The sequence below is a fragment of the Mixophyes fleayi genome, chromosome 6, assembly GCF_038048845.1.
Source record: "Mixophyes fleayi isolate aMixFle1 chromosome 6, aMixFle1.hap1, whole genome shotgun sequence".
NCBI classification, from domain to species: Eukaryota; Metazoa; Chordata; class Amphibia; order Anura; family Limnodynastidae; genus Mixophyes; species Mixophyes fleayi.
This window is the reverse complement of record NC_134407.1, coordinates 125302235-125328687: the sequence shown is the minus strand read 5'-3', so window position 1 is coordinate 125328687 and position 26453 is coordinate 125302235. Positions and strand designations below refer to the sequence as shown.

Below are 26453 nucleotides of genomic sequence, written 5' to 3'. Positions count from 1 at the left end.
CAGACACTCTTCTCTGCACCCTCCCCTTCAATGCTGACTGGGGGAAGAGACATTGACAACATTGCAAAGCAACACATGGGTTAGAATTCATTTTATTTAAATAAAAAAAAAAAAGAAAGGATATAAGCAGAATATGACAATGTGTATGTAGAGAAGCAGAGCGTTGGCCAGGTGAGTGAGGGGGAGGGTAGCTGATGGGGTTAATGGAGAATGATCATAATGATGAAAGGGGGATAATGAAGGACTATGATGGGTTAGTTATTGATGGAAGATGATGGGTTAATGTTAACAGTCCTGTTTCAACCCATTCTAAATGCAGCGGCAAATCTGGACTTCCTCTTTCACAACCCAGCATCCACAGCACCACTCCGCAAATCACTGGCTTCCCATATCCTCCAGAACCAAATGCAAATTAATTACCTTTCCCTTCCAAGCCCCCCAAACAATGCCATTCAATAATGCAGCTCAAACCTCACCTCTTTATTAGAGCTTACCCTACTCCCACCTATATTACTCACACTGGTATAACATCACTATTGTCCCAATCTCTACTATAAGTAACCCCTGTTCCTCTTGTCTGAGCTCTGCTCTTTTTCCCCACATGAAATAGGCACAATACGCCCATTACCAACCTTGTATAAAACATTTATTTTTTTATTATAGTAAAAAAGAGGTAAAAAGACAAAACAGATTTAGGCAAACTTGGAGCCGGATAAACGGTTCAATCACAGTGCGTCAATTTCAGCACAGGATTTCTCAATTAGAGTCAACATGTCTTTACACAATGGGTTTGATTCAATATCGGAGAGTTCCTTTAAAACTAACTCAGAGTTTTTCAACTTCTTAACGTTTTCCTGCAAAGAAAAGAGCAGCCAATCAAAAGAGAGTTATCAGAACGTGAAGTGCCATTTATACAGGCTTTTGAAACATTGTATTGTGCAAAAGCATAAAACTTTACTATTACTTAAAAATGAAAGTCTCTCTCAATGCAAGTGCTTTATATAAAGTACCTCAACTGCAGATCAAGAAATTATGTTCACTTATATTTACTAACATTTGTGTTCAAACTGCTGCACATCGCCTGTGGCTTAGTGCTCCAAACCACTGCATTGACTATAGGGCAGGTTAAGGCTGGATGTTAAATGGCAGGTGATGTGTGGAGGATTCAAAACAGCTAAAAGTGCCAGCAGTTATCAAAACAGTCGGTATAAAAACGATATTTTTTAGTCTTGCTTCTAATAGGCTAGATAGCTCAAACATTAAATTTATGGGGGGGGGGGGGGGGTATTCAATTGTTTGCCAGATCGGGAAAATACTCGCGCTCTAAAAATATTACCGTTAATACGGTAATATCTCGCTGGATTCCAGCGAGTAAATTACCGGTAATATTTTTAGAGCGCGAGTATTTTCCCGATCTCGCTAACAACTGAATACCCCCCATGGAGTAGTAATATTACTTTATTATGGGGGCAACATGAATATAGAACTACATTACGGGACAATAATATTTTGTTTCTAATGGGGGAAACAGTTGTGATGTGGACAGCACTTATTGCATGATGGGGCACCATTTATATTACACTTGTAATGCCATATAATAAATGTTGCCCCCATCATAAAGAATTATTGCCCCCATTAGCAATCAATTATTGGCCCTTAATTTACTTAAATATTGTCCCCATAATACAATAATAGAGCCTTAATATAATGAAAAATAAAATTGACACCCTTAAGTTAATTATACATTCATTTTATTCAATAAATAATGATTACCACAATGGTGCTACCCTTATGTTATGAATGGCGAAACAGCCGTTTGAGCAATCCCGCCTTCAAGAACCACTCTTTTGTTTTGGCTGTTTAGCGGACGATTATCCGGCGGTTTGGCAAACCACAGCTTAGTAACTCTGTTTGTATTTCGATCATGTTAAAAATCAGAATGGCTATATGTAAAGTGGTGCTATGTTAACCTGTGGTTTGGCTGTTCGGCCTACAGTAAACGTGGCAGTTTTGAAACCACCCATTAGTAAATCTACCTCAGTCACTGATACAGGTTGTGGACAAAAAAAATAAAAATATCTAAACTACTGAGTAAACCAATCATAATGAAAGCTAGTTCTTCTACACAGGAGTGACTCATGCATTCATTAGGCAAAAAACATGCTGGCATCTTCAGGCCATGAAAAAAAAATGCTGGACTGCCCTGGTTGCCTATAATTATGGCTTCCATGGCTGCACGATTGCTGGAATCCATTTGGATGCAGCCTCTGTTACCAACACAGCTTAACTTGATAATGTCTCACAAGCAATGGTGTTTAAAGAGATATCAATATGATATTGAGGGAAAAACCATCATCAATAAGAGAGCAACAGTGGGAAGAAGCACATACTTTAGAACGGTTGTATCTGTGCATGAATTCAAAATGCACGGCAAGGCAGGTTAGCAGCAGCAAACCAATTGACTGCAAATTACAATAACCACTGTTGCGAGCAGCCAGTTTGATAAAAAAAAAAAAAAAAAAGTCTGGACAAGAACTCCACAAAATATCAGTCAGGTTCCTTGCATAAACTGCTAATCACACTTGGCAATCCATTTTTGCGAGTTCAATGGTACAAACACAGGCAACATAGTATGGTGGAGGAAGACGATACGGTCACATAAATCATCCTTCACAAAGTCCTTGACAAATGGACTACTGCACGTATGCTGAAAAAACTAAAGAACTCTATAGTCCTGAGAGCTGATTTACAACATTGAGGGGTTCTGGTTGTTCCATAATTTAGTGGGGGTGCAGTTGCCTAGCAGGCTTTGGGAGCAGTCATTACCTTAAAAGGCACGGTAACAGTAATCAATACTTAATGGTATAGAGCGGCGGTTCCCAAAGTGTGCGCCGCGGCTCCCAGGGGTGCCGCGGCGCTGTCACTGGGGTGCCACGGGCCAACCAAAAAAAAAAAGAAAGAAAACAGAAACTTACCAATCCGCACGGCGCCGGGACCCAGCAGCCTCCTCTCTCCCGCAGCTGTCACTGACGTCATTCAGTGACAGCTGCGGAAGACAGGAGGCTGCTGGGTCCCGGCACCGCGCAGATTGGTAAGTTTCTGTTTTCTTTCTTTTTTTTTTGCCTTGCGCGGGGCAGAGGAGGAGGAGGACAGATGGCAAAGAGGGAGGACAGAGGGCAGAGGAGGAGGGGGACAGAGGGCAGACCGAGGGCAGAGGAGGAGGAGGACAGATGGCAAAGAAGGAGGACAGAGGGCAGAGGAGAAGGGGGACAGAGGGCAGACCAGGAGGACAGATGGCAGAGGAGGAGGGGGACAGAGGGCAGACCAGGAGGACAGATGGCAGAGGAGGAGGGGGACAGAGGGCAGACCAGGAGGACAGATGGCAGAGGAGGAGGGGGACAGAGGGCAGACCAGGAGGACAGATGGCAGAGGAGGAGGGGCACAGAGGGCAGACCAGGAGGACAGATGGCAGAGGAGGAGGGGGGCAGAGGGCAGACCAGGAGGACAGATGGCAGAGGAGGAGGGGGGCAGACCAGGAGGACAGATGGCAGAGGAGGAGGGGGACAGAGGGCAGACCAGGAGGACAGATGGCAGAGGAGGAGGGGGACAGAGGGCAGACCAGGAGGACAGATGGCAGAGGAGGAGGGGGACAGAGGGCAGACCGAGGGCAGAGGAGGAGGAGGACAGATGGAAAAGAAGGAGGACAGAGGGCAGAGGAGGGGGACAGAGGGCAGACCAGGACAGATGGCAGAGGAAGAGGGGGACAGAGGGCAGACCAGGAGGACAGATGGCAGAGGAGGAGGGGGACAGAGAGCAGACCGAGGGCAGAGGAGGAGGAGGACAGATGGCAAAGGAGGAGGACAGAGGGCAGAGGAGGAGGGGGACACAGGGCAGACCAGGAGGACAGATGGCAGAGGAGGAGGGGCACAGAGGGCAGACCAGGAGGACAGATGGCAGAGGAGGAGGGGGACAGAGAGCAGACCGAGGGCAGAGGAGTTGGAGGACAGAGGCAAAGGAGGGGGACAGAGGGCAGAGGAGGAGGGGGACAAAGGGTAGACGAGGATAACCAGAGAGCAGAGGAGGAGGACAGATGGCAGACCAGGAGGACAGAGAGCAGAGGAGGAGGACAGATGGCAGACCAGGAGGACAGAGAGCAGAGGAGGAGGACAGATTACAGACCAGGAGGACAGAGAGCAGAGGAGGGGAACAGCGGGCAGACCAGGAGGACAGAGGGCAGAGGAGGAGGGCAGAGGAGGGGGACAGAGAGCAGAGGAGGAGGACAGATGGCAGAGGAGGAGGGGGACATATGGCAGAGGAGGAGGGGGACAGAGGGCAGAAGAGGAGGGGGACAGAGGGCAGAAGAGGAGGGGGACAGAGGGCAGAGGAGGGGGGCAGAGGGCAGAGGAGGGGGGCAGAGGGCAGAGGAGGGGGGCAGAGGGCAGAGGAGGGCAGAGGAGGGGGGCAGAGGGCAGAGGAGGGGGGCAGAGGGCAGAGGAGGGGGGCAGAGAGCAGAGGAGGGGGGCAGAGAGCAGAGGAGGGGGACATATGGCAGAGGATGAGGACAGATGGCAGAAGAGGAGGACAGAGGAGGGGGGGAGAGGGCAGAGGAGGGGGACAGCGTGAGAGATGGCAGAGGAGGGGCCAGCGTGACAGAGGGCAGAGGAGGGGGCCAGCGTGACAGAGGGCAGAGGAGGGGGCCAGTGTGACAGAGGGGGCAACGTGAGAGAGGGCAGTGTGCCTAGTTGCAGAGGGGGCAGTGTGCCTGGATGCAGAGGGGGCAGTGTGCCTGGATGCAGAGGGGGCAGTGTGCCTGGATGCAGAGGGGGCAGTGTGCCTGGATGCAGAGGGGCATTTTTGCATACAACTAAATAAGTATTTCTGTCGTGACCTAAATACTTATTACAACTTTTTGACCCAACTACCTCTAAAACAGGACTGTTCAGTAATTATTTTGGAGGGGTGCCTTGAAAAAATTTGGAGAATCTAAGGGTGCCGCGAACTGCAAAAGTTTGGGAACCACTGGTATAGAGTGATCACATTCACCCCATGTTGCAGCATTTCTTTAGCATGATACTGATTTATGCATATCTCATTGTCTTCCCCACCAGATCAGAACCCAATCAAGCATTTATGGGGTAATACGAAATGATGCTTGAGACAGCGCTTTACACTACCAATAACCAGGCATCAGTTGAACAACTTTCTTATGGAAGAATGGTGGTGCAGCCTCCTGAATAATTACAAACATTGATCGACTCAATCCCATGTTACATGCAGACTCTGCATGTGGTGGCTCTATTAAATTACTTTATATTTGGGATTCCATTTTTTTACCCACTACCTCCATGTATCTAGACGAGTATCGGTCAAGATTATAGTGAACACATGCTGTGAAAAGAAAAAAAATTGTTCAGATATTTCTGTGTTTGGCCCCAAAACAAACATACTGTTGTTCTATAATCCAATCAAAATCGAACACTCTGGACTTGCCTGTAAATGTGGCTGGTATTTGTCTGTGTGTGTTTATTTGGCGACCACACTAGGTTATCTAATTGCTCAGCCTAAACTACAGACAGCCAGATTTAAAGATTCGACATCTCAAATGTGTGGACAAATTTGAAACAGATCAGGTCTTTCGGCGATCAAGCCTCATTACAGGACCCATCCGAACTTTAGTGTTCCAAGTACCGAGCAGAGTCGGCTCGGTACTCTCTCGCCTATTCGGATTCAAAAACGAGGCAAAACGTCATTTTGACGTTGTTGGATCTCTGGAGTTTTAGAATCTATAAATACCGCCCTCCACCGCGATCTAGCTCCATTTGAGAGAGGGACAGAGAAGGGGTAGGACAGAGTATAGAGCAGTTTGGCAGGCAAAGTGATATAAGAGAAAGAGGAGGGTGGTAGCAGTGTTAGAGAAAGCTCCATTGCTGAATTTGTCATTGCTGAAATCCTAATATACCAGTCATTGAACTCTTTTTTTTCTGAATTTGCACTACTAAGTGTAGGGTCTACTATACACCCAAAGACGAGTGCTCCATTGCCAAGAGTCATTGATGAATAGGAAGACAAGCAGGCTTGTCTTCTGAATTTGCAGGCAAATTCAACAGTGTTAAATTTAATAAACAGACACATAGGGGGAGAAGAAGAGGGAGACAGAGAATTAATCATCTTCCTCAGGACTGTCAATGGTGTTATAGTGTCTTAGTAGGCTGTGCATCAGCCTGCGACAGTCCTGGATGGTCATCTTCTCCCTTTTCAAGATGAGGCGATTCCTGGCAAGCCAAATAGCGTCCTTAAAGCAGTTCATTAGGCTCCAGGCCTCCTGGATTGCCCCAATTATGTGGGTCCAAGGAAATAATCTATAAAATACCGAATGGTATGAAAGGCAAGTTCTGGGCACACTGTCCTTATGTTCATGTTCCAAGGCATCCAACAGTGCCTGTGCAGTCCCAAAAAATACGCTGTGCCGTTTCCCTTCTGGTGATGCAGAAGGGGCAGTGGCCATATCGGCACAGGCTCCGGGAGTACATGAATGTCCTGAGGGCAGACATCCCTGGATAGCCATCCATGCATTGTCTTTGTGTCTATTAGTCAGCCTCTTAGAGGTCACATTCTCCCACACGTGTTTTGTTGTGTTTGTAATCTGCACTTTACATGAAAGGTACCAAACTAGATTATAAATTTGTGTGAATTGGGGCGGATTCGAAGCTCACTGATGAACTGGCTTTTTGCTGGGAATTACAATAGCTCTTTTTAGTGCATTGTCTGGCACCCTGGATTGGTGTGTGTCTGATAAAAGCACATATCCTGGGGGGTCAGCGCTCACTGCCATGTATTAGCTGTAGAATTACCTCACTTATCCAAGAAACAGGTGAAGCGATCAAATGAACCATAACTGGTTTCATGATCCAAGGACAATTCCATCTTGCACCACTTTTTCTTTTCTGCCACTGCTGTGTCAATGTGTCCTAGATGTCCTAGATGTGCCAGGAACTGCCGTGTGTTTGAGTCATTGCTCTGTCGCTTACCATCCAGCCAGGTCGCTGCAGTATTGGTCCAAAAGTGTATGAAAATAATAATGTGACCTGTGAGGTGGTCAAAACTGACTGCAAATTACCGTATATACTCGTGTATAAGCCGAGTTTTTCAGCATACTTTTGTATGCTGAAAAAGGGCACTCGGCTTATACACGGGTGAACTTACCTGGTGTCCGGTCCCTCGGCTTCAACTTCTGCATATGCGTTCCAACACAGGAAGTTCGGCATTTGGAACGCAAACTTGCGTTCCAAATGCCGAACTTCCTGTTGTTGGAACGCATATGCGTTCCACTGCGGGGTGGATTTACAAGCCGTTCGATCACATCTTCTGGGTCTCCAGGTTTTGCCTTGATTTAAACAGCACCAGTACCTCTTCTACTTCTTAATGATGGTTCTGACAGGGTAAGTTCCTAACTGGAAGCATTTTGCTATATTTGTATAGCTTTTCTCTGCCTTGTAACTCTGAGTTACCGTTGTTTTGAAGTCCTCAGTCAGTTGCTTAGAAGAACTTGCATGCTTGTTGAGAGGAGGCATAATATCCTTATATATTTTCTGACTCTCTCTCTCTGATTTTATAATCATTTATGAATGTTCCTTGTCATCTAGCTAAAAATGATTTCATAGATTGAACCTATCATTTTTATTTAGGTTTTTAAATTAGCGCTCTTTTCCACCCTAGGCTTATACTCAAGTCAATAAGTTTTCCCAGTTTTATGTAGTAAAATTAGGTGCCTCGGCTTATATTCGGGTCGACTTATACTCGAGTATATACGGTACTTGAAATTAGGTGTTAGTGAGGTTAATAATAATGTAGGATCAAAAAAAAAAGCAAAATTATGCGATTTTAGCATATTTTAACAATTTTTCGAAAAAAATACAGATCCAAAACCAAAACACGGGGGTCAGTGAGCATCTCTAAATAGAATACATTCATAATATAATTAATTTACACAAGAGTCTGAGAAATACACCCAGCATACAAAACAAGAGAAACAATGTACAGTTGCTGATACGCACAGAATAAAGGATAGATACTGGAGGTTTAGGGACAAGACACATGGAACGGTTCATACAGAAGAGTACTCAGAATTTGCTCCAGTATACTGAAAACAGTCTGTGTAAGGAAAAAGCCTAGTGTTTATTCTATATACCTTCTCAATATGAGTTGGACAAGTGGGAGTTAGAATTATCGCATAGTATGGAGATTAATATTGTACCTGAAAACACTGCTACAAGAGAACAAAACTCAATACTCCTGTAAGTTCATATTACCTTCCACCTTATGCACCTGCTTTGTGTACTGCTTAGACACTCTTTATTGAACAGTCTACAACTCATGCGTCCTAAAATTGCTTTCCCCGCAATGTCCCCTCAGTTCCATTCCACTCGAACGCCTCTAATTCCCTCTTCCAACCAATGCTTGCATGAACAAGCTTACCTCTTTTACTTGTCCCATTCCGTTGGCACTTTCCCTTCCGTTTTCAAACATGCCCTCATCTCTCCGATCCTCAAGAAACCCCCTCCCGACACTACCTATCCAGCTACTGTCCATTTCCTCTCATCCCCCTTTACTTTGCTGCTTCACACTTGTGGGATTCCATATCAGACAGACCAGGCTCTTCCCCAACCTTTAATATTTTTCAAGCGATATCTTAAAAAAAAAAAAAAAAAAACTCACCTCTTCACGGCTGTCCATTTTACCCTTCCTGATACTTCTCCCACTGGGTGTACTACCATCTACAGTCCCACTAGCTCCTATAGTCTCAGCATTGCCCTCTCCCTGTTGACTATAAACTCTCATGAGCAGGCTTCTCCCTACCGGTCACACAGCTGCACCTTCTTCGTTAACCTTGGAAATAGTTGTTCTATTTTCACATATTTGTTTTCTGTATGATTTGTTATAGCAAATGTTACCATATGCCTCGTGGACATTTACATATATGCCTATAAAAGCAAAACCGTTATATGGTTTAAGAACTGTTCTCTACTATATTCTTAATCGTGTCTCCTTATGAGGTAATTATTCTGCAAGTACTCATTACAAGAATTAAACAATGTGTAATAAAAATGCGACATATGATGATTATTTTTTTTAGAAAAAACAAAAAATACATACTTGTATTGTTGGAGCATTAAAGGTGCTTTTTGGAAGCTGCAGGGGGTCTGCAATGTTAAGTTTGCCCTGTAAATCAAAAACAGTAAATTCAAATGAGAATTAGAAAGAAAGCACTCCGCAGCAAATGATGCCGACACTGAACGAGGCATGAAGAAAAATGTAACCTTATATTTATTCCTATGAACTTTTTTACATCAGTATGCTTCTGTGAATATCTCCATTCCATTTCTTATTTGCTTGTGAACTATACGCACCAGTGATTGGGGATCTCCTGCTGCTCGCTGCTTCAAAGACTCAAGCTTTGCTTCTAAAGTCCCTGTAGAATCTTCTATCGTGTTCACAGTCTCCACAACTTTTTCAACTTCTTGCTAACCATAACACAGAATAGATAATTTTATACAATTTTTACATAATTGTGTAAACATTCATATTTACCTTTCACATGCCTCCCTCAAATGTGTTATCTTTCTTTTTATGCTTTTAGGATGTCGGTTGAGCCTGCTTTTTATCTCTCAGTTGCGAAGACTGCCATTGGCATTAGAAAGGGTCATACAGCCAAGGACAGCAAGGAGACAGTTTTAAAAATGCAATAACAAAAAGTTATTTTTTTTTTTTTTTTTTTTTTTTATAAAGTGCTTTATCAAATGGGCAGTGTGAAGATGCAGCATAATATGAGGGATTTTCGTGAAAGTAACCTTTGGCAGTAGCGTAAAAATCTTATTGGGTTGTTTTTTTTGCTTGTGTTTCCTTATATATGCAGTATTTAAAATAAAAGATATTCAACAATGCTACCAAAAGAGAAAGCCCCAGTTTTCTTTAGGTAGATGAAAAACATAAACTTATTCTCAGTGAACAAGATGCAGTGCAATTACATGCAAATGGGTATGGTCATTAGGTGCAGAATACTGCTGACTGTTAAGGGGCTAATAGGAAGAAACTAACATAACCCCACTTACAGTCAAAGACTCCAACATGTCTTGGTTTATTTTCATCCTACGCTGTTCTTCTGCCAAATCTCTTCTGATGCTTTTCAAATTTATCAGTTTGGAAGCAGGGACTTGCACGGTCTTACAGTGTCGGAGAAGCCTAAAGAATCAAACAGAGAATATGAGAAACCCTGATAAATTTTGAAGAGAAGATTATAACCAATTCTTTGTAATATTATGTTGGAAATATTCAGGGAGACATAATGTAACAAGCAATAACAATGTTGCAAAGCATCATTCAGACTTTTGGAATACGCTTGCTTTATTCAGTAAGAAGTGGTATTTAGAATATGCTCTTAACCTTAAAAAGAATTGCCATTTAAAAAGGTTGTCAACTTTTGGAAAAAAAACTCCTCTTTATGTTGTTGCCTTTAAGTAGCAATTGGGTGGGGAAGGAATCCTTCCCTTGGGAACGCCTCTGTTTCTTGATGATAGGACCAGGACCTCACTATTTATCAGAAAGCAGCCGAAGTATTAGGCTGGGTACACATTAGAGAAAATTTCTCCCAATGACATATTAACGACTGAACAAAAAAACAACAAAAAAAAAAAAAAAAAAAAAAAGTCCCGATCAGCATGCCAATTCATGTGTACACACTAAACACATTTTACAAGATTTACCTTCAGATCTGTGCTCTTCATCTCTCATAACCATCAGCTGAAAAGATTGTGACATCGGCACACTCCATAGAGATCTATGGACACTGCCGGTCATGAGTGCATATACACTGCAGAACTGGAACCACATTGTTCCATCGTTGAACAATACGTTTAGTTTGGTTAAAAAATATCACGTTAAATGATACAATTTGTTTTGGAACGATAATCGTTCCATCACTGGAGCATACACACTAATGTGATATTGGGCCGAACTGTTGTTTATCGTGTGATTGGCTGAAAACCCTGTAGTGTGTACCAATCTTTACAGAAAGACATTAGGTGTCCAGTATGATTCAGTGAAAATATTTATTAAAAATGCCTTGAAAAAAGGCTAAATCTTTTGAAGAGTGTAGCACCTTGTCAACGTCTAAGCAAGGGTTAGAATCATTATATTTATGTCTTGTGTGGTAGAAAGTGGCACAGGATATATGTGCAAGTGGAAGGAATGACAGATTAAACTAATCACAGAATCTATAATAGCTCTGGGTCAGTGAAGAAAAACTGAAAACGTGTTAGATAATTTAGCAAGACAATAATCCGAAACATAGTTAAAAGCAAACGTTAAACACTTCTAGTTAAGACAGATGAAGATTTTTAAAGTGGTTTAACAATCCCCAGACTTCAATATTGTTGAAAACCTGTGGGAATATCTCAAACATAAAAGTGCATCCAGGGAGACCAAAGAATATTTGTATACAGGGTTCTGCAAGAAAGAGTTTGGAACATTTCCAGATGTAGTAAAGTTAAGCTTCTCAGTTGGCTACAAGGAACATAGAAAAGTTGCTAAACTCAGTTACTTAAAGGATGCATTAACTTGCATAGGTCATAATAAATTTAGTCTTATTTTGAAAGAGATGTTGTAATTAAAGTTGATGCCTACAGATGTTGTCCACATAGAGATTTAAGAACATATAAAACAGGAAAAACACAGATTAATTGATTAATTGATCCTAGTCTCTGTCTCTCTGTGCGTATATGTTAGGGAATTTAGACTGTACGCTCCAATGGAGCAGGGACTGATGTGAATGAGTTCTCTGTACAGCGCTGCGGAATCAGTGGCGCTATATAACTAAATGAGGATGATGATTAACTCAAAAATATTTTTTTTGACAAATGCAAATTGAACAAATATGCTATAATAACCAGTAAAATCCAATTACATTCACCAGTCTAATTCGCACTAGGTGCATAAAATACCTGATGTTTACACAATGTTACTAAATCAGCCGTTTAGAAACAAATAGGTTTTATAAAATAATAGCTCCATACATGGGACATTTATTGTGAGCTTATTACGTCTAGCTTCAAGAGGCTCTTCATGTAAAGATGCCCCCCATGAACCAAATCCGCATTCAACTGGTATGCCAAAAGTAAATAACATTCCTCAAAAAAGTTCTTAAATGAATACTAAGCTGTAACAATATAAAAGTCAATGGATTTGTCTTTTATATAGAAGCTGTAAAAAACGTTGAATTACCTTTGCTTGAGGTGAGAGAGCTGTGATTGCACTGCGTGGAAGGCTTTAACTTTTTTTCTGCTCAAAACGGACCTATTAAAAATAAATAAAAATAGGTACAACCACAGAACAGAAGGGAAACAGCCAATATTGTTATACAGCAGGGCAAGCAGCATTTGGCAATAATGTGGGCACGTTATCTGGAAAAGGACGTGCCACAGAATAGTTCATTTTTCAGTTAAAACCTGAAGTGCTGAAGCTTACATGCCATTTGTAGCTCAATTTAAAGTGGAACTAAAGTGAAAAGGTGTGCATATTTGACCAATCAAATCTTGACATGTCTATAGAGACTAATTCTGTTTTTTATAGCTATATAAAAACACATTACAATAATTGGTATGTAAAAACGGCAATGTGATTGTCAGTTTTCAAGAGTAAGGCACATGCTATAAGGTGGGTATTAAAAATGATGCAAACAGTTTATACTGAAACTTATAGGCTCATTTATTTCAGTAATATATTACCGTTTTCAGTATGAATCAAGCATGTGCTTACTTAATTGCAAGCACCTGACCTGCTATAAGATCAAAAACACACATTCATAGTTTGCAAATAAAAGGGTATTTTATTTTTTTGTCTAAGTGTACAATATTGACATGGCTTATAGCATCTTTGTGCAAAAGTCCCTATGGTGAGTATAAAGAAAGACAGTCCCGATGGTGAAGAGACAGAATTTGGTGGGTTGGCTCCTTTTTAATTCAAAATGCAGTACCTCACCTCAGCAGTGTAAGATCACTTGTATTAGTGATCCAACGCTAGCTAGCATATATTACTTTTACAATAACCTATTATTGCTGGGTTTATGGCTAGATTTAGTCACCATTTTAAAAAGGAAGCCCCTGCTGGCTAAAAAATTAGAGACATCAGGCCTGTGGCCAAATTAGACATTGGTACTGTTGCTGGCATGAAGAGGCAGCAGTGGCCCCTGTGTGAACACATGCAATTGTATACAAGGATATGGACAAACAACAAGTGCATACAATTTTGTTTTTTTTGTTTTTTATAAGCAAAAGAAATCCCAACAGATATATGACAAAATACTCACAATACTGCAGTATCAATACAAGTTTCAATGTGCTCTAAAACCTCAGGTAGAAGGGGCTTCCGAATTACTCTTTTCATCACTGGAATACGTTTGCTCTCTGAAGGTTCACAACCTGCATACAGACCATGATATTAGAAGTCAGACTGGAGCACACAAGATAGAATCTTAAGATGCCCACACATGCAGATCTGGTCTTTCAGACATAGTGCCGAACAAATGGACAAATACAAAAAGATCGTACTCATTGGGTCAACAGCATTTTCAATCACAATCTGATCAATCAAAATACAGATTTTGAACCAGATTGCTGGTCATCTAACCACAACCATAAACAATATCCGGGTAATTCGGTCCAAAATAGGAAATTGCTTGTCTAAACTGATCTGTTGGGACTAAATGTCCGCAGCTGTCAGCAAAGAGCAAATAAAATAACTTCAAAGGAAATTACTGTGTTCGCTATAGAAAATATACATAATGTAAAAATTAGAAAATGGTATGCATAGCATCTGACACAAACAGCCCGCAGCAAACGTTCCACTGAAGACTATGATGGAATCCTCCTGTCCGCCTGCAGTTTAGGACAACACCATTTACGGCATATTCTTCAGCTCAAAATAGCTAAACAAAGTCAAATGTACTATTAAGATTGAATAAGTCATTTTATCATTCAATATTTTTACAGCACCGTACGGACAGCATACAACAAAACAGTACATAGCATTACAGAAACATACGATAAGCACATTGCAGTTCAAATCACAACACAGTTTTGTATGGCTGTAATGAGGTGCAAGAGGTATAGCAACACACTATAACTAGAAAAGGAAAGCATGAGAGGTAGGGGAATGAATCAGACCAAGCTGACCCTGCACCCAGGAGCATGAGTACAACTAAAGGATCAGAGTCAGTGATTCAGGTGCAAAGACGAGGTTGATGTGAAGACAGAGAGCAGAGAGCCCAGGAAGAAGTATAGCTGCAGAAGGCCAAGATAACGAAAGGAGGACAGGAGGGAAGAGGGCCCTGCTCATGAAAGTTTACTATCTAGAGGAGAAGGGGGTGACACATAGGGGTGAGTCAGTGTAAAGGAAACTAGAAATCAGATGGATAGGGTTGAAACAAGAGTAGATGACACAAAGTGGGGAGGGTGAATGAGGTATACTTTACGGAAGTGAAAAGGCACACGAAGACAAGAGAAAGGGCAGGAGGTGAATAAACGGAGAAATGGCAGGCTTTAATGAACAGGCGGTATTTAAGGAAGCGTTTGAAGCTTCAAAGGCTAGGGATCAGTCATTTCAAAGGTGGCGGGGCATTACAAGAGAAATCTTGCATGTGGGAGTGAGATGAGGTTACTAGAGGGAAGGTAAGGCAGTGTTCAGTGGCCGACCGAAGAGGGCGAGTGGGAGTAAGTATGTATCACATACCAACCCACCGATCACTTGGTCGGGTCACGGCTTACCTTCCTGGCCGTCTTGGAGTACTTTAAAGAATACCGTGTCTCATTATTGGTAAGTGCCCTCTAATGGCCAAGCTATATAAAGCACCTGGATTAATGCATTCACTCACTGCCAGTTCTTTGAGTCTCTCTCCTTGTGTGGCTGTGTCTACTCCTGGCTCCCTTGACAGCTAAACTGTCTCAGTCTCCTTTCTGCCCAGCACACCTAGACCTCCATATATATTTGCTGCAAACCGTTCCCACCCTGCAGCTCCAGTTATAGCGCTCCCAAGCATCACATGGACCACCGTTTACTACTGCTGAGACCTTAACACCTAGGCTGACAGTCTCCTAGCTGCCCAGCATTCCTGGACCTCTGTGTACCATTGTTGCAGATCATTATACCTCAACTGTTCTAGTCTCCTTACTGTTCTGCATACTTTGATTCCAGTGTACCCCTACCTGTTGTACGCTACTCACCAGTTGCATTCTCTTCTTCCATTTACTCTCAACTGGCCTCGCTTAGCACTTGGAGAACTGCGACTTGCGGAACAGAAGTGGCTATGCCCATATTCCCCTTGCGGGGGTCACTGGTGAATGCCTTCTGTTCAGTTAGACTACGCGCCTCCCTGTAGGTGGCGCCAAACTAAGCAGGTTCAAAGGGTCCTACCTGACCATTAGTCCGTGACAGTATGCAGAGGAGGTTAGAGATGTAGGGAGCAGAGGAGAGGGCTTTTGTAAGTGAGGAGCTTGAAGAGGATTCTATAGGGGAAAGGGAGCCAGTTATAAGGTTTGCAAAGAGGGGAGTTAGAAATAAAACAGCAAGAGAGGAAGATCAGTCTTGCAGCAAACTTCCATGTGTTCCAGGGAAAACAGAACTGTTTAGTCCTCGTGTTGCTTCACTGGTCCTTACTCTGGGAACAATCTGCCCAATGACACCACAACCTGTAACTTTCTAAACCACTTCAAGGTGCTGCCTTTACAAGCCTTTTTAGGCCTGCCACAAATAACTTACAAATTTATATACTGAAGCAAAGAAAAAGAAAAGGCAGCACTTCTTTTATTATTATATACCCCCCCCCAATCATTTTATGTTACACTGCAGAGGGGAGCAAATGGAAAACGTGGACAGATTTAGAGTTGGGAAGGGCATGTCCTAGATCAACTGTAAGTTGCAGTGTAAAAATAAAGCGGTCCAGCTTTTTTGAGCTACATGCAAAAGCAGTCAGTATTTTCCGTGCATGCAGAAAAAAAATAAATGCACTTTATTTTTTTCCTTTCTTAGATTTGCTGTTTTGCTCTAAATGAGGCCCTGTATATACAAGTCCTGGTGAAAGAAAGCGACTATTGTTTAACGCATTTCGTTGCAGGCTTCTGAATTTTAATATTGCTATAAAAGTATTTCTATTTGACTTCATATATTACTTATCTATACTATATATGAGGTTTATTTGTCCAGGTGAGGTGTATGCCAAGCACTTCCTTTTCATTTGTTTCTATGCTTGCTACTTTGGGGATTACAGGCCCCTATGGGCTGGCATCGCTTAAACTTGATGATCGTTCGATATTTATACTGTTATAACTATTTTTCTTTCAAGCACTTTGCATTTGTTATTTATTCATATACTGAATCCTGTCATGGTAAGTGTTTCCTAGAGCATGCTCCTATCTCGATTGATTTAAGGACTTTGACAGCCATTAATATCATATAAATAGTATGCATAACGCAAGCATATGCCAATGAACACAAAAGCATGTTTCAGTTAGAATATATTATATACTAAGAATGTATTTATTTCTGTTGAATCATTTCATACATAAATATAATGTAAGCTTTGCATTTATACCAAAATACTGTAAAAAAAACTCAAAAATGGATAGCCTTGGATAATTGGAGAAGATTACTGGTTGAAAATAATGAAGAGAAAAGTGGTTGCTTACATTGCTTTTTATTAGACGTCTTCTCCTGATCACCTGAGTTTTGCTTCTTGCGCTTTGTTCCCTGTGGACAAAAAAAAATAAAAAAATTATTATATATATATATATATATATATATATATATATATATATATATATATATATATATATATATATATATATATATATATATATATATATATATTTATTTTCACACACTTTTTAAAATGTTAATCTTCGATACATTTTTTTTTTACAATACTAGTGAAACTTAATTGTACATTATTTTAGGTATTTAAACAAATTCACATGTTTTCCTGCATTTTTACTTGTCCTATAATAATGTGAAAACTTTACCTCTGACCTCCATGGATCACCAATAGCCCTTCATTGAAACATTGCAGTGTGTGTGTAATGGAATTTAGGGGAACAAATAAACATCAAGGAATTTACCAGCTTTGTACCACTAGGGGGTTGATGTCATTGAAAGATGGAATACCAGCTTGAGAGAAAACATATATAGGAGCTATTATTCAGAATATCTGAGGGTTTTATTAAAGGATTATCCTCTTAGTTAACATGCAAGTAATTATTGTGTGAAGTAGAGTTCCTGATAGTGACTGTAAGAGGAGGTGTTTGTGGCATGGTTACTAAAAAAGCAGCAATTATTTCCTTTTCAAAAGCAGAAAAAAAAAAAAAAAAAGCTTTCAGAGTAAGGAGAATGGTCCAATTTATTAAAGTTAGTATATGCAAAAACAGTTTTTGTATTTTTAAATTTTACTCTAACATTTATACATCACAGGGAACTGCATATACCGTCATGAAAAAGTATTCAGCCCAACGTATTTTTCACATTTCGCTGCTGCAAATCCTGAATTTTAAATAGTTTTTGGCACTGATCCACAAAATATCGAACACCATATCAAAACAAAAAAAATGCTAAAACCTTTCCATAAAGTATTAATAACTAAAAACCCTGCAGCAAATGTTGCGCAATTTTTAGAGCGTGAAACAAGACATTTATTGGAAGCTTGGACTCCTTTTGAGTCCAAAGCCCCTGAAACTGAGCCTGAAGACATACAGCCCCCCAAACCCGAAGGCTGGCGTCTGTTGTAATTAGATTCCAATTCCAAATGGAGAAGAAGCGGCCCCTGGAGAGATTCTGCCTGTGTAGCCACCAGATCAGCGACTGGCGCGTCTGCGGAGACAGGCGAAACACCTGACTCGCCAGATTTCCATGAGATTTGTTCCATTGCGACAGAAGTTCCAACTGAAACTGCCGTGCATGAAACTGAGCAAACTGGATCGCTTCAAATGACGATACCATCTTGCCCAGAAGCCTCATCGCAAAATGAATGGAAGGCCTCCTTGCCATCAACAGGGATTTCACCATCCCCTGTAAGGCTAAAATCTTGTCCTGAGGAAAAAATACCCGTCTCAGACGGGTATCGAATAGAACACCCAGAAACACCATCCTCTGTGATGGGATCAACTTGGATTTCTTGAAGTTGATAATCCAACCGTGCGACTCCAGGGTTTGGATTGCTACCTGAATCTGTAACAGAAGCTTCAGCGAAGAATCTGCCTTTAGAAGCAGATCGCCCAGGTAGGGGATGATTGTAATCCCCTTGGCCCTTAGCAAAGCAGCCATCACCGCCATGATCTTGGTAAAGATTTGTGGAGCTGTGGCGAGACCGAACAGAAGAGCCTGAAACTGGAAGTGCTCTGACTGAACCGCAAACCTCAGCAGGGACTGATGACCCCACCAAATGGGGACATGAAGATATGCATCCTTGATGTCTAGAGCCACCATAAATTCTCCCTGTTCCATGCCGAGAATTACAGAGCGTAAAGATTCCATCTTGAAGCTGGGCACTCTTATCTGAGTGTTCAAAGCCTTTAGATTGAGAATCGGTCTGAAGGAGCCGTCGGGTTTTGTCACAAGAAAAAGATTGGAATAAAACCCCAAACCTCTTTGAGAATAAGGAACCGGAATAATCACTCCGGCAGACAGAAGGGATTGAATCGCCTCTGTTAAAGCTAACCGTTTTCTTGGACATGACGGAAGCCCCGTGGTGAAAACCGTCTGGGAGGGAGACCGGGCAGATCGATCTTGTAACCCTGGCTCACCACTCCCCGAATCCAGACATCGATAGTGGAATGACACCACCGATCCCTAAACCGCAGAAGACGGGCTCCCACCACTGACGACAATGGAGGAGCAAAATCCCCGTCCTGCAGACTGTTTGTCTGCTGGCCTAGCAGCTGGACGACGCGCCGACCAGGCCTGAAGTCCCCGCTGCAAAGCACCTCTAGGGGTGGATGTCTGACCTCTGGAGGATTGTCCTGAGGAATACTGTCCTCTAGACCTACCTGCGGAACGAAAGGCCCGAAATATAGAGATCCTCTGCTTGGGAACACTGACCGGGAGGAAAGTGCTCTTACCTCCTGATGCCTGACTAATAAAGGAATCCAGCTGAGGACCAAACAGAACACCTCCTGAAAAGGGAATGGACTCCAGAGCCTTTTTGGACTCTACGTCAGCCTCCCAGGACTTTAACCAGAGAGTCCGACGCGCTGCCACTGCCAAGGCAGTGTCACTCACCGGACTGTGAGTGCTTCTTCCCGTACATTTAGGAACCGTGGCCGTCCTCCATCCTGAGGGTCTGCGCATGCGCAGCCCTTTCAAACCCTTCAGTACCTGTCCCTTTAACTTAATTGGCAGATCAGGCAACAGTCCCTATATTAAGCACCTGTGGTCAATACCACGTTGCCTGATCTTGGAGTCTCATCCCCCATGAGCCTCTGAAGGTGTTCCTGTGTTTCCTCGTGTATTCAGCGCTGCTGATTCCTGTGGTTTCCAAACCACTTCTACCCCTGTGGTTTCCAGACCACTTCTACTCCTGTGGTTTCCTAACCACTTCAACCCTCCTGTGTATCATCGTGACTGTTAGCTGATTCCTATCCGCTGCCTCTGTGCACTACAGTCTTCAAGCCACTTCAACTCTGCTATGTATCATCGTGACTGTTAGCTGATTCCTATCCGCTGCCTCCGTGCACTACAGTCTTCAATCTACTTCAACTCACCTGTGTGCCATCATGACTGTTTGGCTGATTCCTATCCGCTGCCTCCGTGCGCTTCAGTCTTCAGCTCATCTCATCTCTCCCGTGTTTCCTCGAGACTGCTACAACTGATTCCTACCCGCTACTCTCCGTGCTCAACAGTTCCAGCTCAGCTCTGCTCTCATGTGTTTCATCGTTGCTGCACCTGCTGGTTGCTATCCGCTACCTCCGTGTATCTGCAGAGTCCTGCTGCTGCTACTTCTCAGTTCTACTCGTCCTACAACAGCTGACCCGCTCTCCGTGCTTCTCCGTGTTCCCGCTGGTCTCTACTCGCCAGTCTGCATCGGATCTGCGCCTCACTGTTTTCATCTCATCTAGATCATCGCTACTCTTCAGGGTCCTCCAGGAGTCCAGTTCTACATACTACTGCTTCCTGAGTATTTGTTCCCCTGCTGGTCTACCTACCTGTGCGCTGCACCTACTTGATTACCGCTTCCACCCTCCTGGGACTTCGCATCCTGCCGGCCTCCAGCCGTTCAGGTATCTCTGCACTCCTGTCTGACAGCCTGCTTCTGAACCACGGTATGCATACTTCTCATTGACTGTGCTGGTGTATTGCATATCTTGCTGGACTGAGTTTGTTCTCCTCTGGAGTTTACTATCCGCTGAGACTATTGCCATCATTGACTGTGTTATCTTGTGCCGGATTACCTCAAGTGACTTTCTATTATTGCAGTGCTGTTCAGTCATTAATATATTGTGCATGTTATTGTGGATCAAGTTTAAGGTGCCCGTGTATCCCCTGTATTGCAGTCTCTCCCCGTGCTCCTCCTCACATATATATTCAGTGGTACAACTTGCTAGAGGCAGACCACTGATCCCTGTTTCCTGTGTCACCTGTTCCAGTATCCTCTCACATAGCAGTGGTACAACTTGCTAACGCAGACCACTGACTCCCCGGATACCTCCACTTGGATTCCATTCCTTCACTCAGACAGCGGTACAACTTGCTACCCGCAGACCGCTGACTCTCATCACCTCCTCGTTTCTGTTGGACATTCCTCCTCACTATAGCAGTGGTACAACTTGCTACCGCAGACCACTGACTACCTTCACGTGTCCTTTGTCCATACAGTTCCTCGTGTATTTCTACATCCATATTACCAGTGCTGCTAGTCATAGACTTTCCTGAGCATCTCCATCATCTGCTATTTCCTGTTCCGTGATCACCCTGCTACCAGAGTACCATATTACCATCTATACTGCTCTGGTAAGCCTATCACCTGGTGATCCCTGGGTAAAGACTCCTAGTGCCCGTGACAGGCAGAAATGCGCGCTGCCATTGTCCCCACTTCCATAGCAGCTTCACCTAAATAATCTGTTGCACTCTGAATCTGTTCCACTAAAGGAATCAATTCAGAGGATGGCCTGCCAGTCAACAAACCCTCAGACACTTGTTCCGACCAGCGATCAACAGCTTTGTTAACCCATGCTGATGCTAAAGCAGGCCTCAAAGAAGCACCCGCTGCCACAAAAATCGACTTAACGGTTTCAACCTTCCGATCTGCACCATCCTTAAGAGTGGCCTGGTTAGGCAGAGGGATAGTGGTTACCTTTGCCAACCTCGCCACAGCTGCATCTACCTGAGGAAGCGTCTCCCATTTAGCAAGAACCTCAGGGGGAAAGGGATAACACGACTGCAGTCGCTTAGTCACCTGAAACTTCCTGTCTGGAGAAGACCAAGATTTCAACAGCAACCCCTCCAAGTGGGGAGAGGCCGGAAAAACCACCTCCCTCTTTTTGCGTCTTTCAAAAAGAGAGGATGCAGAAGCCTCAGGCACTTGGTCCTCAGGAATATCAAGTACCTGACGCACCGCCTGAATTAACTCTTCCACACTCTGAGGATCTGCTGGAACTTCCACCAGAGAAGCAGCCTCTATGTCAGAACCCAGCGGTAACTCACCCTCTTCCTGGGAACCACAATCAGAATCAGATCCATGTCCCAGAAAAGAGGCGGCCACCCGCCTCCGTTTACTTGAGGAAGGCGGAGTGACCGACTGCATCATCCTCTCCAAGGAGGAAGAGACCGCTACCAGACCCTGTACTGAGGATGCAAGACCCTGCACCCAGGCTGGTTCTACAGACTGCACTGGAGCAACAACAGGCAAAGCCTGAACTAAGGAAGCAGAATCAGAAGATTGAGCAGCCTGAGACTGTACCTTCTGAGTAAGCAGTTCCACTGTATTAAATAGAGACCGAGCCCAAGCAAGCAGGCTCCTCCGTGTTTGAACAGACAGCAACTGTTTCACCAGGAGTAGTCTCCGTGGGCCTACAGGACACACACAGAGCCTGTGTTCCTGGCTGCCCAGACGGTAACTTAACATGACATACAGCACAGGTGAAACTTAACATAGAAGCACCAGCCCTGCCACGTGTAGATTTTTCCCTCTCAGACATGTACAAAAAAGTACAGTAAAATACACACAATGCAGATAACAAGCAGCACACAAACTACAAGAGAAAGTGAGCCTGCATACAGCCAAAAGCTCCTTAGTGTGTAAAAATACAAAAAAGGCTAAACACACCACCCCCAACCCTTTACCTTACAGTATACAGGATAGAAAAGGGGAGAAGCAGGAGCTTTAGATATGGCTGCCTATTCAGGTGTCCACACACGAAGAGTGAAAGACTACCACGGGGGAAGTGCCGAGGAGTAAAACACACCTCCCCCTCAGGGCCCAGCTCTGGACTGGCTAACATTTAAGACAGACAAACAACTCCACCAATCCACAGCCTAGCAGTGCTCACTGAGACAGTGACCCTTGCCTGACCCTATTCCATGAGCTAAAAATAGAACGCTTATCTCTACCCAATTAAACAGACTGCTTTTAGGAAAAAACAGCCAGCTCAGGGAACCCACTGCAATTTCTAATGTCTCTCTCACAGCACTATGCTGAGAGAGAGTTTCACTTACCTGCCGTCAACCCTCCAGACGCAGTGTGTGCAGACAGCATGCTCTCTGTACTTGGAGGACAGACCCCAGCCACCAACAACTGTGTCTGGCTTCAATGGAGGGTTAAATAATCGGGAAAGGGAGCAGGCAGACAAGGAGGACCTACACGGCACCTCCGCTCCCCCCCCCCCCCCCCGCGCAGCCAGCGCACAGCCGTCCGTGCTGTGCGCTTAACAGACCTCCCCCATCGCTGCCTCACACACATTCCCCGCCGGCTGCAGCCGCGGGAGAGCAGAATGAATGAACTCTGCAGCGGAGGGTCTGAGTGACAGCCGACTACGCGGCTCAGCAAGCCGCCGGCTGTCAGAACCCGGAGACACAGTCTCCGCTATCATTAAAATAATAAAATAGGAAAAAAAGGTAAAACTGGCTAAGCAGCCCCGTGCACAACCCGCTTCACCGGGCACTTTGGCTATACTCCACCTCCTTCTAGAGGCCAGTCTAGTTCGAGTTTTAGTTAACTAAAAGTTAAAGTGCTAGCATTCGCCTATCCTACTCTATACCCCAAGGTCCCGGTGTCCCCCAAGGGATGTGAGAGAAATTAACAAGGAATACTCTTTTCAATCAATCCTGTTTGCAAGTGCTTGTAACCTCAACAAAAAAAATGAAAAACAAACAATCTTAGAACTGATAACAAAAAAAAAATATTAATTGATGCAAACACAGTGCTCCGGATGATAAATTAAGCATAACACACTGGTCACTGCATGCACAACTCCCAATAAGCGATGCACTCAGTATGCCAAACACCTGAAAATATGTATAACATACTGATAGGTTGCACTTACACATAAAATAGTTCCAAAGCTTTAGAGATAGGTATGAATCATAAAAAAATAATAAAAATGTATATATAGTGAAGTATTGTGTTTATTTTGCTTATATTTTTTCTTGCTACTCACATATTAATGGGGGGGGGGGGGGGCAGCATCTATGTAGAAGGCTTGAGGGTATATTTACTAAACTGTGGGTTTGAAAAAGTGGCGATATTGCCTATAGCAACCAATCAGATTCTAGCTGTCAGTTTGATGAATGTACTAAATAAATGATAACTAGACTATAGGCAACAGCTCTACTTTTTCAAACACGCAGTTTAGTAAATATAGCCCTTAATCTTTTTATCACCTTGCCAACATTTTGATTGGTCTGCGGTAAACTTGTTGAGTAGTTTGGATTTACCCAAAAAAAGGAGAGAAATAAATAAAAACGACTGTGCATTATCCTTAAAAATGACAACTTTATTTGTCTTCCTACTCACATTCTAAGCATTCATAACTACATATTAAAAACAGCTACTGAGTATAGCAAGTCTCCTAACTGCATCCAGTGGATTATTGCTCAGCAACACGGAACAAAAATCTCTAGATTTCCAGGAAAAACGTCCCGAGTCTGCCTAATGAGCGGAACACTGGTGGATGGCAGAGCCATCTTAATGAATGGGCACGCTGGGCAGTTGCCCAGGGCACCACGAGCATTGGGATCCCAAAGGCTTGCCAACTTTTCAGTATATTATTCCAGAACCTTCAAACTCTCTTTATTAAAATGTTTAGTTGGACTAGTCACCTCAGTATCAGCTGTTATCTGTACATGTAATACCCCGTTTGGTATTATTTAGAGAAATACATTGAGGTTGCACCTTACCAGTATTAGATGTCCTCTTTCAGGTTTCAACAGTTCGGATTTTTTATGCACCAGAGGGGTAAGGAGATTTATCCAGAGATTTCAGATGACAAGTGTATTCTGAACTAATTTCCTTTTATTAATAAGAACTATTCTGATATTTATTTTAGAAGCGCACAATTATTTTTAAACAATATCTTATCATTTTGAAACTATTTACAATTGACAAACTTTTACATTCACCATACTATTAACACAAATAACTTATTGGAATTCTATGTCTATGGATTTTTCTGCCAGAACAAATTATTAATCTTCGCATACATACACACACACATTGGTATATATATATATATATATATATATATATATATATATATATATATATATATATATATTTACCAAACATTAATACATAACTTAACACGATAAAGAAATTAATTTCTCAATACAACATTAAGACCCACATCATATATTTCAATAACTATTTGTAGAAGTGGTGAATGTGGTTGGGGCCCATAAATTTCTTTTTCACGCCAAATAAACTGGTAGTCATTTGGATTAGTCTCTTTCGTGTGTATTCACAGACCTCTCTATTTTCTCTCCTTAGTACATAGGCACAGTCTCTCTTGTGTGTGTGTGTGTGTGTGTGTGTGTGTGTGTATTCACAGATCTTTCTACTTCTTAGTAATTTTCAACACTTTACATTTTACACAAGCCTCTCTTTTTCGCACTTCTCTTCTTCAATTTTTTTTACCCTTTCTCTGCTTACATATCACTTTGTCCGATTTTCATTCTGTCCCCATCTTTTCGCTCTAAAGGGACATATTCAATTCCGATCCGCGGGATTGCGCCAGAACGGGCCGCGAACTTAATCCACAGTACTGCAATAACGTGGATTTTCATTCGCAGCCCATAGGGTTGTGTACGAAAATCTGCGTTATTGCGGTACCGTATTACGGGCAATAGTGCACACTTTCCGTGGTAACGACCGGAATCCTAATTGAATATGCCCCTAAGTTTTATCAGACACAGGGATCTCTCTCACTGGTCCCGAGTATCACACTCCTCTCGCTCTGTCACCCCTGGCAACCACCAACCAATCCCAACCGTCACTTCTCCCTCCAGGAATCTTTTTTTTTTTTTTTTTTTTAAATCTTTAGAAACACTTATAACAATTAACAAATTAAAAACCATGTAGATACACCCCAGGGTACTCAGGTTTTGGGGTATCACATACATGCGATCTTGCTGTTGCGAATACATATCTTGACCTGGACGAAAACAATGTACACGTGAGTGTACATTGTGAGTGAGTGGTTGTGATAGGGCCCAGTTGGCCTATAACGCTGTTAAGACGGCCCTGGTAGATGGACATGTTGCTTCTTACTCCTGCTGCCACATTGACTAGTTTCAGTTTGCGCTTTTATGAAGATGATCATACTAAAAAAGATTGATTGAAAAGAATGGTATATCTACTCCACAGGATGTGCTGATGGACTAAAAGAAATAAGTTGAGATTTATTGACATATATTTGAATTTATACTGTTGATTAAATCATCAGGCTAGTGTGAATAAGTCCAGTGGTAACTGTTTATATGTAGAAACACCAATCATCTATATATTGAATGTTATTTTAGTGGTCCTTGTCACATTATACTCACCCCTGTCACTCCCTCCCTTATTTGCAGTGCTTTAGCGAGAAAGCCTGCTGTGTTAACAATGAAACACAGTAGCAACAAGAGCCATCTTCAGCTCCTCTGCCGTTCGGCTTACTAGTATGGAATGCTTAAGGTGGACATCGAGGAATGCAACAAAAACACTGCATGACTCAGAGAAGTTCTCAATCCCCATTAGACCTTGACACTAATTTTGCTTGTTTTCAACTCAAAAGCAAGAACAGCAGGATATATAATAAATTGCTATGGATTTTTGCAATAATTATCCTTTAATGTATCATAGAATGAATATGGACTCAATCCCTCCAATTTGTATCCCCCAAACCTCATCTCCCTTATGATTTCTGCAAACTTTTGCCTACAGAAAA

General features: G+C 42.8%; 1 protein-coding gene across 2 annotated transcripts in view; it reads right to left on the bottom strand.

Annotated features, from left to right (window-relative positions):
* Window positions 1-629: 629 nt before the first annotated feature.
* The window catches only part of CENPQ (centromere protein Q), a 29785-nt gene continuing 3961 nt past the window's right edge, over window positions 630-26453 (bottom strand). For both annotated transcript variants that reach the window (XM_075217288.1, XM_075217290.1), the window contains exons 3-9: window positions 16734-16794; window positions 13361-13472; window positions 12277-12348; window positions 10110-10239; window positions 9408-9521; window positions 9154-9219; window positions 630-854 (exon numbers count right to left, since the gene is read on the bottom strand). In XM_075217288.1, the coding sequence (XP_075073389.1) occupies window positions 726-854; window positions 9154-9219; window positions 9408-9521; window positions 10110-10239; window positions 12277-12348; window positions 13361-13472; window positions 16734-16794 (684 nt within the window). In that variant the 3' untranslated portion in view covers window positions 630-725. The remainder of the gene's footprint in view (window positions 855-9153; window positions 9220-9407; window positions 9522-10109; window positions 10240-12276; window positions 12349-13360; window positions 13473-16733; window positions 16795-26453) is intronic.